At 42.9% G+C, this 12338-nt stretch overlaps 1 protein-coding gene across 7 annotated transcripts in view; it reads right to left on the bottom strand.

Moving 5' to 3' along the window:
* Window positions 1-12338, bottom strand: part of NBAS (NBAS subunit of NRZ tethering complex) — a 233290-nt gene that overhangs the window by 185319 nt on the left and 35633 nt on the right. For all 7 annotated transcript variants that reach the window (XR_014786542.1, XR_014786544.1, XR_014786543.1 and 4 more), the window contains exons 10-13: window positions 11603-11747; window positions 9375-9440; window positions 6143-6271; window positions 2195-2258 (exon numbers count right to left, since the gene is read on the bottom strand). Coding sequence is in view for 4 of the 7 variants with exons in the window: in XM_084826593.1 (XP_084682719.1) it covers window positions 2195-2258; window positions 6143-6271; window positions 9375-9440; window positions 11603-11747 (404 nt within the window). In the remaining 3 variants the exon portion in view is untranslated. The remainder of the gene's footprint in view (window positions 1-2194; window positions 2259-6142; window positions 6272-9374; window positions 9441-11602; window positions 11748-12338) is intronic.

Below are 12338 nucleotides of genomic sequence, written 5' to 3'. Positions count from 1 at the left end.
ATTTTAAAAATTGATAGGCGATACGGTTTTATCGCTCCTCAAGCCAGCTGTAAGACAATCTCTTAGGCAAATGCTCAGAACATTATTCATGGAATCCAGATGAAGCTATAACCAGAGCCAACCAGCTGAGAAAGGTATCACAATCAGGAGGGAGAAGGAGCTATATGTCTTCTCCCAAGAGGAATAAAATGTCCATAAAGGCGTAGAGTTAAAAGTGATTTCTACTTAATTATATTGTTTGCTACTTAGTTATTTTGTAGAATTATGTTGCTTGGAAAATATTTGGTGAAGTGAAGAATTGCCTACTTTTGTGTCATAAAGACTTGCTTAAACGTAGTATTTAGTGCAGATTAGTGTTTTGTGTAGGAACCAATGTATATTTTTGTTCAGAAACACATGTTGGGAGCAAATATAGTCCAGAGTTAGACTCGGTCCTAGAGACCTTTTAAGCACCACCTTTTCCACAGACTCACTTACCTGGTTTGCACATAACAACCAATCATGCATTAATTAACCCATGGTTGGCTGGGGCCATGCGGGAGTGAGCAACCGTGCTGCCTCCCACCCGTAAACTTGGAACTCTTTGCTACTGGGGGGAAATAACCCAGAGTTTTAACCCAACAACAACCATAGGCTAAAACTCTAGGTGGTTTCCCCCTCAACAACCTAGAGTTTCAGGCTTGCACATCACACCGAACAACCCAGGAACAGGGCATTCCTGGTTTGTTTTCTAAACAAAGCAGAGGCAGCAAGCGAGCGGGCAGCCGCTTGTGCCCTCACTCCCATGAGGCCTCAGCAACCCACAGGTTGTCATTATGTGTGAACCAGGACTCTATGTGGCCTTGGACAACTGACCATGTCTCAAATTCAATAACAATCTCTCTAAAAGCAAACTGAGAAAGCAGTACAGGCATCCAAGCATAAGGTAGTATCTTCTGCAAACTTGGGATATCCCTATGCAGATAGAAGTATGAATGTTTGTGAATTAAAAGAAAATTAAACACACACACCAAAACTACATGAGTGCTTACAGAATGTTGATGGCAGTTGAGCCTATGAAGAGAGGGCAGCCAAAAAGGGTCTAAAGCAGACTTCCCCTTCCTGGTGCCCTCCAGATGTGTTGGACTAGTCCAGATTGGGGAAGGCTGGACTAAAGAAACAAAAGCCTTCTGTTCCAGCCTGACTAGATCCATGCATAGGAATACTTCCATTAGGGGGTGGGGGTAACAGTGCAACTTTTTATTGCCGGTCCCACCTATTCTAGCTGTAAAGTAGCAACAAAAGCAGCCTATCTCACAGGGGGATTGTAAAGATAGAGATAATCAAGTTTGGAAGAATAAATCAAAAGTACTATTTAAATGGGAAATATCAGTAGGTATGTTGTGTTGGGGGGGGGGGGATGTATACGCGCGCGTGTGCCAGGAGGTGGAATACTGGCACAGTCATTCCTAGGTAACAAAAATGCATTCTTCTGTGTACACAAATCTGGACATGTGTGTCTGGAAATGCAACATGGGAATGGATAAGAACGTAAGAAGAAGCCCACTGGATCAGACCAAAGGTCCATCTACTCCAACATCCTGTCTTCCAGTGCGTCCAACCAGATGCCTCCAGGAAGCCCACAAGTAGGGCTTGAAGATAATAGCCCTCTCACATTGGCCCTCCGCAGAAACAGGTACTCATACCGTCTCTGAACCTGGAGGTCATATATAGCTATCACAACTCAGTTTTGCTATGCATAAGAAGTGCAAACTGAAGTTCACCAAGATAGGCATTTGACTCACAAATGGGACACTGCTCACCTAACCCAGAATGGATGAAGAAGAGTGTGTTCCCATTTTCCACTGATACTCAGAGATGGAAAGAGGATGGGAGAATCACTCACATCTCCTCTAGCATGTACAAAGCAGCCCCCAAATTTTCTATTCTAGCAATTAGAGAGGGCAGAATTTTAATGTTAGACTGTAAGCCTGCAGGCAGGGATTATCTTCTTTTACTGATTATTTGTAAGCTGCTTTGGGGGCCTTTTTAGCTGAGGGATACAAATACTTTAAGTAAGTAAATAAAATGTTAGCCCTTCTATTACCTTAATACATCTACTGAAGGTGCTGGGTTAAAAAAAGTCCTTCTCTCTCTCTCTCACACACACACACACACACACACACTCACACTCTAACTGTGCTATGGCACCAACCTTTAATTTTCTTTCGCTTTTCAAGAGAGAGTCTCCATTCTGGCTTGATTTCATCATAACCTGACTAAAATAAAAATAACAATGCCCGTCAAGTACCTAAGACATAGAAATTCCTTCAAATATAATACATGTCTTTCCTTCTTATGCCAGTTTATTTCTTAAGAGAAAAAAAGAAAGTTTTTTTTAAAAATTTGCCATGTCACTCTTGTGTGATGAAGTGAACGAATGGAAAAACCAAAAGAATGAGATGTTAGAGCCTCTATTATGGCCTCATTCGAACATAATGCTTAAGCTGCAGTTTGCTTTAACCATGGTATGTTGAAGAAGCCTGGATCTCACTGACTGATGGTTTGTTTCACTGACTGATGGTTTGTTGGCTTTTTGCTCCCGCACCTCCTCCTCTTCTTTGGCTGCATCCAAACTCAGCCATGTATCAGCTGTACAAGACAAACCATTTAACCCTAACTTTTACCTCAAGTGAAAGAAACATTTCCAATAGAGTAACTCATTCCCTGGGGCAACTTTATTCTCTAAGAAATTCGGGGGAGTGGGGGAATATAAGCATGCTTTCTCACGACAATTATTAGTTTATGACATTAAGGGCACAATCCTATGCATGTTCAAAAAGAAATAAGTTCTACAACTCCCAGCTGGCTGGGGAATGCTGGGTGTTGTAGGACTTTTTTCTGTCTAAACATCCATAAGATTGTGCCTTAAACTCTGATAAGAATGATAAAAATACAAGGAGCTGGGAATGTTTTGCTTGGTTGTTGTTTTTTACACAAGTACTGTGTTCAGTTCACACTTACTTCTTTGCACCAACACTATCTCTTTGCTGTCAACTCCCACCCTATTTCCATTTAACCACTTCCCCCCTGTACATTCATGCTTCTAAGTGTAACAACAAGAACTTTGGTCTTTAAATCTCCATCTACAAAGAAAATGACTACAGTGTCCTTCATTCCTGTGAAAGAACATAGAAGAATTGAGTCCCTACAGATTAGACTGGCCGACAGCTTTCATGTTCTTTCTTCACTTTCCCACATCTTATACTGTAGCATACTGATAGCTTAAGACAGGTACCTTAATTTGATTTACTTAGGGCTCAACCCTATGCATGTTCAGACAAAAAAAGTCCTGTAACTCCCAGCATTCCCCAGCCAGCATGGCTGGCTGGGGAATCCTGGAAGTTATAGTATATTTTTCTGTTTATACATGCATAGGATTGCACCCTTAAAACCTTTACCTTATCTTACAGACACCTCTGATGTCTTCCTTACTGCTGATTCTCAGTTGTTTAGTCTTCAGTAGCAATGTCCACAAGTTAGACTTTGCACAACTGAAGATTCTGCCTCAATGCAGGATTGACTGTACTCCAGGTTACCCCTCCAAAACTAGCACTCTGCTCTGGAGTTTGTTTGTTTGTTTGTTTATCTATTTAATTAATTTATATCCTGTTTTTCCCTCTTGCAAGGAACCCAAGATAGCTTACATAGTTGTCCTCCTCTCCATTTTATCCTCACAGTGAACCTGTGAGGTAGGTTAGGCCAAGAATCAGTGATTGGCCCAATGTCACCCAGTAAGCTTCATGGCCAAGTGGAGATTAGAACACAGATCTCCCAAGTCCCAGTCCAATACTCTAACCACTACACCACACTGGTGCTCCAGTTATGCTGCTGAAACTGCCAACAGGTGTTCTAGAATTCCACAGCGGCAGTAGTACAACTCCCAACAAACCACCAGCAGTGCTGACTGACTTCTGAACTAGTAGAGCAGCCTTCCTCCATCCTGGTACCCAATAGATGTTTAAGACTACAACTCCCAGCATTCCTGACCATTGGCCATGCTGGCTGGGGATGGTGGGAATTGCAGTCCAAAGCAGCTGGAGGGCACCATATTGGGGAAGGCTGTAGTAGAGCCTTCCCTTTGGGAAGGTTTCCTTCTACTGGAAACAACATGAAAAGGTGCTATGGAAGGCAGGTAGGCAGCCACTGGGTAGCATAGAAGGGGACGGCACAAGCCAGCATTACAATAAGCAAAGATTGCTTTTACACTTCCTGCACTGTTAAAAATCCACAACCGTTTGCAAGCATAATAGTGGAAACTAAGCCAATCCTAAGCAATTTAAAGTGTCAGGAAATTGATCCAAATGTAACATAGGAATTGGATTCAATTTTAGGGAACTTAAAAGCTTGGATTCCTATTATTTATTATTTATTTATTTCATTTAATTTCTATATCGCCCAATACCTGAAGCTCTCTGGGCAGTTCACAAACATTGAAAATTATTTTCAATAGTCAGTCCTGGATTGCCCCAAACTACTCTTGAATGCCCATTTCAAACAAAACACTGCTCCAATACATTAAGAGGAGGCCTATATAATCCTCAAATTTCGATTTTGAACTCAGTGTTACAACCATCCTAGACATTAAGTAGCATTGTCATTGTCCTGCAGCTAGGTTTTTTTTCCTCCTTCAGTTATTTCAGGAGAACATGCCACCTAATTATCATTTATTAGCAAAATGCATTCAGCTGTCAATGAGCTCTTGTATTATTAGGAACAGGTTTCTAAGCCTCCCACTACAAAGACTATAGAAGGTAAGATAGACACTGAGGGACAGAAAGGGTTTTTAAAAAATAAACAAATAAAAAACCCTCACTACACATAAAACAAAGAGGGAAGCGTGGCAGAAGTTATTTCCCCCAAGCAGGAGGCGGGAACATCAATTAATATTAGAATTACATATCAGATTAGAATTATTTAATCTTAAAGTTTTGCATAAAACATATTGAACACCACTGAGAATTGCTTCCCAGAAGCTGAGCTATCAACGAGAAAGAAAAGAAAGGAACACCGCACACACATCTTCTGGTACTACAAGGTTATTTTATCATTCTGGGAAGTGGCGATTACATATATAACTTCGAGTCTGTGGTCTATCTACAAGTTGCGATTAGAATACTTGACTGCTGTAGGCTATTTAACCTTAAGCCAGCGCAGATGAACAGCAAAGGCTGTGGCTTAACTAAAAATGATTACAGGCTGCTAGGGCTAATTCAGCCCATACCCTCAATTTCTTTATGGTTGAACCAGATGCCTGACCTTTCCTCCAAGGAGTAGGAAGTCTACCAGAAATGAAACAAAGAAGATGTGTTTCTTCAAATTTGAACCATTTAAATAAATAACAGGGATTAAAGATACTAAGTGTGTGTGTGTGTGTGTGTATGTTTTTTTTAATCTCCTTTCCCTAAACAACAAAACAAAACAGGAAGGTGAGAGAATATGTGTCTCTCTCTCTATTGTCTTTCTAAATATACAACAATATATATATATTTTATACAGTCATCTAAATATTAATGTTGCTATGTCAAGATGTAACATGGCTGGCTGAGCTTGGCTAAATCTCTATTAATCTCTGGTTTTTAATCTATGCAAATTGTAGCACACTGCTCAGATACTAATCTTTTAACTGCAGCTATTAAGTGTAGACAACTGCATATACCAAACAACAGTGTTTAGGGCTGTCAACCAACTAAAAGAAATTTTACAAGCCTGTGCATACCTACTCAGAAGTAAGCCCCATTGAGTTCAATGAGATTTACTCCCAGGGAAGTGTGTATAGGCAATTGATTAATCACATGAGTTTTGTGCTGCAATCCAATACACACTTACTGCAAGTAAGTCCCACTGAATTACTTCTGAGCAGACAAGCATAGGATTGCACAATCAATTAATTGATTAAATCTGCCCACTTTTGTGTATAGATAAAAGTTTTGATGGATATAAAGCACACTTGTTTCTCAATGATGCACAAACATATTGCACAAATAGAAGTCATACAGTTTTTGTGGTCATTGCACACACACACATGTGTGTGTGTTGCCAGGAAGTCCTATGCAAGTTCCATGTCATTCTATAACTTCACAAAATATTAATAGCCGCATACCTGGTCACTTTGTTCCCATTCTCCTTGTTGTTTGAGAGAGGGAATTCCCCAGATTGTCAACTTTCCAGATAAGTGAATAGCTGCTAGCCGAGTGCCATCTGGAGAGAGGCTCATCTTGAACACACCATCCTACCCAATATTTTTGAAAATGAAAACAAAGGAGTTTAGAAGTAGTATTAACCTCATCGGTCATAACCCACATTTCCTTGCACCGTCAATACACGCATCCACTGCGTGATTTCCTTTTACAGATCTTCCACATATTATAAAATCTGAGATGATCCTTCACATTTGTACAAGCAGATATATACGCACATCAGTAATATCCACAGTTTCCAAGATTAACCGTGCAATCCTAAACATGTCTACTCAGAAGTAAGACCCACTGAGTTAAATGGGCCTTACTTCCAGATAAGTGTATACACGACTGCAGCCTTAGAGATGAAGACTGTGATCTTCATATGGCTGGAACCTCCTAGAAACACAATCAACACTCCCAACTCTATAGTTCCATCAAACTTCCAGAATTGTTCCTAGCCCTTCTATTCCCCATGTTCCTCCATGCTGGCAAAGGCCAGCTTTGAGAAACTGGCCCAGTTGTTCAGAGAAGGAAAATAGCCATCATAAGGCAGGCAATAGCCATTAGCGGGGCGCGAACGACCCTTTCTGAATGCAGGCAGGCAATCTCTCCAACATCATACTATTGTTTACCTCCACTTGTTATGGAAGACAACTGTACAACTTAGAAGCAACTAGGGATGTCAGAAAAATCTGCAATTAAACCAAATTAGTTTGGATATTCTTGAATCTGACTGGCTTTCCCTCTGTCAGGCAGATTTCGCAGACTTGCGGACTGTTATTCACACTTTCCTGAATTTTGCGCAAATTTCGTCATAGAAGAATATGCGATTTTTTTTTTTTTAATGGCCAAAAATGCACATTTCCCCCCATAGGCTAAAAAGCAGAAATGTGCATTTGGGGGGAATCTGTGCAAGTGCACATTTCCGCAAATACACATTTCCGCAAATTCAAAAACAAAAAAATCTGATTCCATCAATGGGCGGATGATGGAACAAAAGGCACCTGACAATCTGTGAAACACAGATGTAATGGATTTCACACAATCCATACATCCCTAGATGCAACAGAATCATATTGCTGAGAAGACACAAACATTCCAACCTTAGTCCAGCTTCTGACAATCAGGGGTCTGCAAATCCTCTTGCCCACTCAACAACCACTGCCCTGAGCAAGAAACATGGGGGGTGGGAAATATCCCTTTGCACTGGCTTTGCTTAAGAGACAAGTAGCAAAGATAACTTGCACTGCTTCTGCCTTCAGCAAAAGCCCCCTTGCCTGGAAATGAAAGAAGACCCACCTGCCAAGTCCTCAGGCATGAGCAGAGAACATGTCGCACCTCCTGGGAGGCAAATGACACCTCTTTTGTCTCCCATTCCAAGCAGCAGCAGCGCCCCCACCCCGATTCCTGCACAGGCAAGATCCCAAGCGCTAGGTCAGCAATTCTACTGTGTCTTCCCTTCTCTATCCATGCCATCTCATATGTTAGAGCATTAGCTGTAAGATCAATGCAAACCAGCCCTGCCCCTACGGCTGGCTCCAACATCTGATCATGTGCTCCTCCTTCTTCTGACTAGGGGACTTGGATCAGAGTGAGAAAACATGCCAGACCAAACGTTAAAGCTGGGGCGTCGGACTTCTTTCAGCCCAAGGGCCGAATCCAATTTTGGAGAAGCTCACGGGGGCCACATTCCAGTGAGGGAGGAGCCAAAATAGCAGCATATTTTAGCTTGAAGCTCTTATTGAAAGTAACTAAGCCTTGGGAGAGGTATTTCAACTGCTTAGAATGGGGGAAAAAACTAGGCAAAACCAAGAACCCACTGAATGATAAACGGTTGGGGAAAAGGGAGTGAGGCCAGGGGAAAGGAATGTGGCCATCTGAGGAACCCTGAAGAGCCAGACTGGGATCAGGCAGGCTGGATTTGGCCCACAGGCCTTAGGTTCAACACCCCTTCATTAGAGGGAGCCAGACACACGATCACACCACACGAGAGAAAAGCAGGGACAGCTCTCCTTCAGAAGTTGGCACCATGGCTGCTGGACTCTATGGAAGGACTTTGAAAACACAGCTACTGGAGAGTTGTGAGAGGCCCTGTGAACTTCTTTAAGACCATTCTGGAGTGAGTGGATGACAAAGTGGCACTTCACTCCTAAATCAGATTTATTGGAATTCACTAAATCCCATCGTCAATCAGCTAGGATAGGATAGACTTGCGCTAACAGAAAGACTGCGGGAGGGTATAAAGTCAGGAGGTCTGTGTCAGTTCACCCTCATTTTGTTATTATTACACAATCTGGATCATTGTTGCTGGAAAGCGTCATGAACCTGGGTGTAATTTTGACTTTCAAAAATAAAGAGCAATTGTGTTTCACAGCTCTTGCTTTCATTCAAAGGCCCAGCTGCTCTTTTTCTGTTGGACCATTAACAGAAGGTGGACAGGAGCCATTTAATATTTGCCGCACTGGAGCCGACTTGTGGAATCCCACACGGTTCCACCCTGCCAACTTTACTCTATACGAAGGAGCTGCTGGGAAAGATAATTGAAAACCTGTGAGGTGTCATTATGCTGATGATACGCAGCTCTGCTTGTATTTTTCAGCAGATCCAAGAGCAGCACCTTCATCCCTGAAGCAGTGTCTTTACAGGTGGAAAATAGGTTGGCTGGGGCTGAACAGGTTTAACTGAATTTTGACAAGGTAGAAGTGGTGGTGGTTGGAGACCCTTCAATTCCAAAGGGCCCAACGTGGATGAAATCCACCATCCTTTAGTTGAGGAGGTATATAGCCTAAGGGGGCTCTTTTGGCACATGCATTTGTTGTTGAACTGCCAGGTGACAGCCATAACCAAGAATGCCTCATTACCTGGTGAGGTGGCTTTCCTAGAGGCGCCTGAGCTCAGTAATCATCCACACTCTTGAAATCTCAACCACAGGCTATCACACAATGCTCTATACCAGCCTTCCCCAACCTGGTGCCCTCCAGATGTTTTGGACTACAACTCTCGGCATTCCTGACCATTGGCCATGCTGGCTAGGGCTGATGGGAGTCGAAGTCCAAAACATCTGGAGGGCACCAGGTTGGGGAAGGCTGCTTTATACAGGAGCTGCCCTTGACATGTGCTGCAAAGAAGCATATGGTTCACAGCAACCATTACCTGTTCCCTTCCTTGCCTGCTGTAAAATTTGCGATTCAGAATCTTGAACAATGACCTTCTCTTAACCTGTTAAAAAGAAAACCATATCAAATTCACTTATCACATTTTTCCCCTTTATCAGAAGCTAAAACAAACCATGGAAGTAACAAATAAGACAGTAACATTTTTTCTAAAATAAATGTGAAGACTTCAAGACATACATGCTAGAATGTATGTGGCTCTGAGTATTGTTTCTGTGAAACTTCCTAGATCACTCTGGACTCCTTGGACCTAGGACAAAGGGCTGGAGTCACACTGAGTCATACTTAGAGTAGACCCATTAGAATGAGTGAGTCATGATATGCTTAAACTTCATTAAATCACATCTTATTAATTTAAGTCTGGATCCAACCTAGTATCTGGATGGACTTCTCTGCTTTCTCTGGGCTAAGGGAAGAGGGCATATGCACCAGGCAAAATTGGAGAGGGAATAGAGCACATAATGCTAATTCTTTAGCAACTGTGCAGGTTCCATACTGCATTTTAATTACTGCACCCCCAATTAGTAGTTGGGTTAAGTGTGGGTTGTTTAACCCTCAATTAATCCATGATGGCCAGGTTCTCACGATATGCCACAATCCCAATCCCCACAATTGGAGGCTGCATATTCAAAATGGTGGCAGCACATGCCCCCACGCACTGCAGTTAATCATGAGTTATTTAACCCATGATAACCTGCCACGCCGTGCAAACCAGGTCTCAGTGACTGGCCCAAAGTCACCAAGTGAGCTTCATGGCCTGAGTGGGGACTAGAACCTGGATCTCCCAAGTCCCAGTCAACACTCTAACTCCTACATTGCACTGGCTCTTGTGCTGGTTTTGAAATATAAAACACTTCTAGAATACTAGAAGTTGTCAGGGGTTTCTGAGTGCAGGGAGTGGGATAGCAGTTCAGATTCTGAAGGAGGACCGCCAGACATGGGGGAGGTGTTTTCCCAGGCTAGTCCAGACATGACTGGGCCAGCTTCTCAGGTTACAAATGCCCAGCTGGCTGAGGGTCCCTCTTCACACACCCCTGTGAGAGACAGGGGTTTGGGGAGTCTGATCTAATAGATGCCAGACTCAGGCACAGAGCAAAGAGAGAGAAGGCAGGGGCGGAACTTAGAAAGTCTACCCGATTGGCCTTGCATGAGAAGCTGTGCTCAAAAGCCTCACGAGAGAGAGGGACCTCCCGCGCTTACATTAGGCTAGTGAGACCACCTTCCTCTTCAAACAGCAGGCAACTCTCGTAACTTCCTTTTGAATTCTCCTGAAAGCATTCCTTTGTAGACTAAGAGTCACTGAGAATTTGCATCTGTATGACCCTGTGAAGTAATGGATTAAAAGCTGTAGACTGAAGCCTCTCGTCTGTGTTTGTTTTTGGCATTGAAATAAAGTGGGGGCTAAAGGAATCCTGACACAAGTATTACAGGTTGCTTCTTGCAGTCACCAGATGCCTCTTATATGCCAAATTAGGGGAGAAGGATCATCCAATCCAGCATGTGGAAGGGCACAAGAGCACGCAGCTCCTCTCTGCCCACCTGGCATACCACTCTCCCCTGTACCACCCCTGCCTGCCCATGCAGGAATGGATTGTACAAGTGCCACCTACACAGATCATAAAACTACCACCTAATTAAATTGGAAGAACAACCACACAATCCGTAAGCACATAGGTGGCTTTTGGAGGATCCACCCCCACGTTCACAAGCAGGTGTGACAGCGATGTGGAGGTATGCCAGGTGGGGGAGTCGGAGTGGTGAGCAATCCCTCCATTCCACGCATTGGGCTGGGTCAGGGGAGAAAGATAACTTGATCTGCCCTTACAATAGGACTGTAGAGCAGGGGATGGGCAACTTGTGGCTCTCCAGATATTGCTAGACTGCAACTCCCATCAGCGCTAGCCAGCATAGCCAATGGTGAAGGCTGATGGCTGATGCAGTCCAACAACATCTGGAGGGTCACAAGTTGCCCATCCCTGCCATATGGGATAAATGAAATACGGTCTGCGTAGAACTTTTGAGAATACAAAGAGAATGAACATCAACTGTACAGCACTGTACGTGTGTGTGTGTGTGTGTGTGTGTGTGTATATATATATATATATATAAATAATTAGAGAGAGAGAGCGCTATATAATAATTAAGCATAATATAGCATAATGCTTAATTATGCTATAATGTCTCTACGTACACTCAAGTGTTACTTACTGTCCCAGTATCATCTTCATAACTTGTAACCTGCTTGTAATAGGGCACTCCTGAAAGGACTCTCCATGCTGACAGGCCACAACTACTTGCTTTAGAAACTCTGGCTCCATCATCATCCATTTCACAGCCACCTATAATCAAAAGCCTATTGCAAGAAGATTACACAAAATTTAGTTTGATATTCTCCAGTTCTCAAAGTCTGCTTTGTGGCAGTAAGAAATTCTCCTTTTAAAAACATTGCAACACTTCCCATCCATGATAATTTGACAACGACAGAATGGTTTATATTATATTTAATAACTCTGTCACTTGGAAATAACAAATCCCATTTCACATTTCATATTTACTCAGAGCAGAGGGAACAAATCATGATTACTATTTGTAAGCATCTATGGCTGCAGTCCTTTATCCACTTATCTGGGAATAAGACCCATTTCACTCATGGAGGGGGAAATAAACCATAGTGGCTTACATCCCTACACACACACAGGCTGGGATAATTTACATACTTACCCTCCCTGGAGCAGCTTGTTGTGTCATGGGAACCCAGCAAGGGTGGCTTGTTGCTGTGGTTAACAAGCCACCAAGAACCCATGGGCTGTTGTAGGGTTTAGGGGCAACTTAACTGCAGCAATGAGCCACTCTCACTGGGTTTACACAGCACAACAAGCTGCACCAGCAAGGGTGATCATCCCAATCCCTCTGGCACACACAGCAGGGAAAACAAGCCACCATG

This window comes from Heloderma suspectum, chromosome 1 (genome assembly GCF_057233095.1).
Source record: "Heloderma suspectum isolate Gila_16-S chromosome 1, 16-S_ref, whole genome shotgun sequence".
NCBI classification, from domain to species: Eukaryota; Metazoa; Chordata; class Lepidosauria; order Squamata; family Helodermatidae; genus Heloderma; species Heloderma suspectum.
The sequence above is the reverse complement of the archived record's forward strand: the minus strand, read 5'-3'. Positions and strand labels throughout refer to the sequence as shown.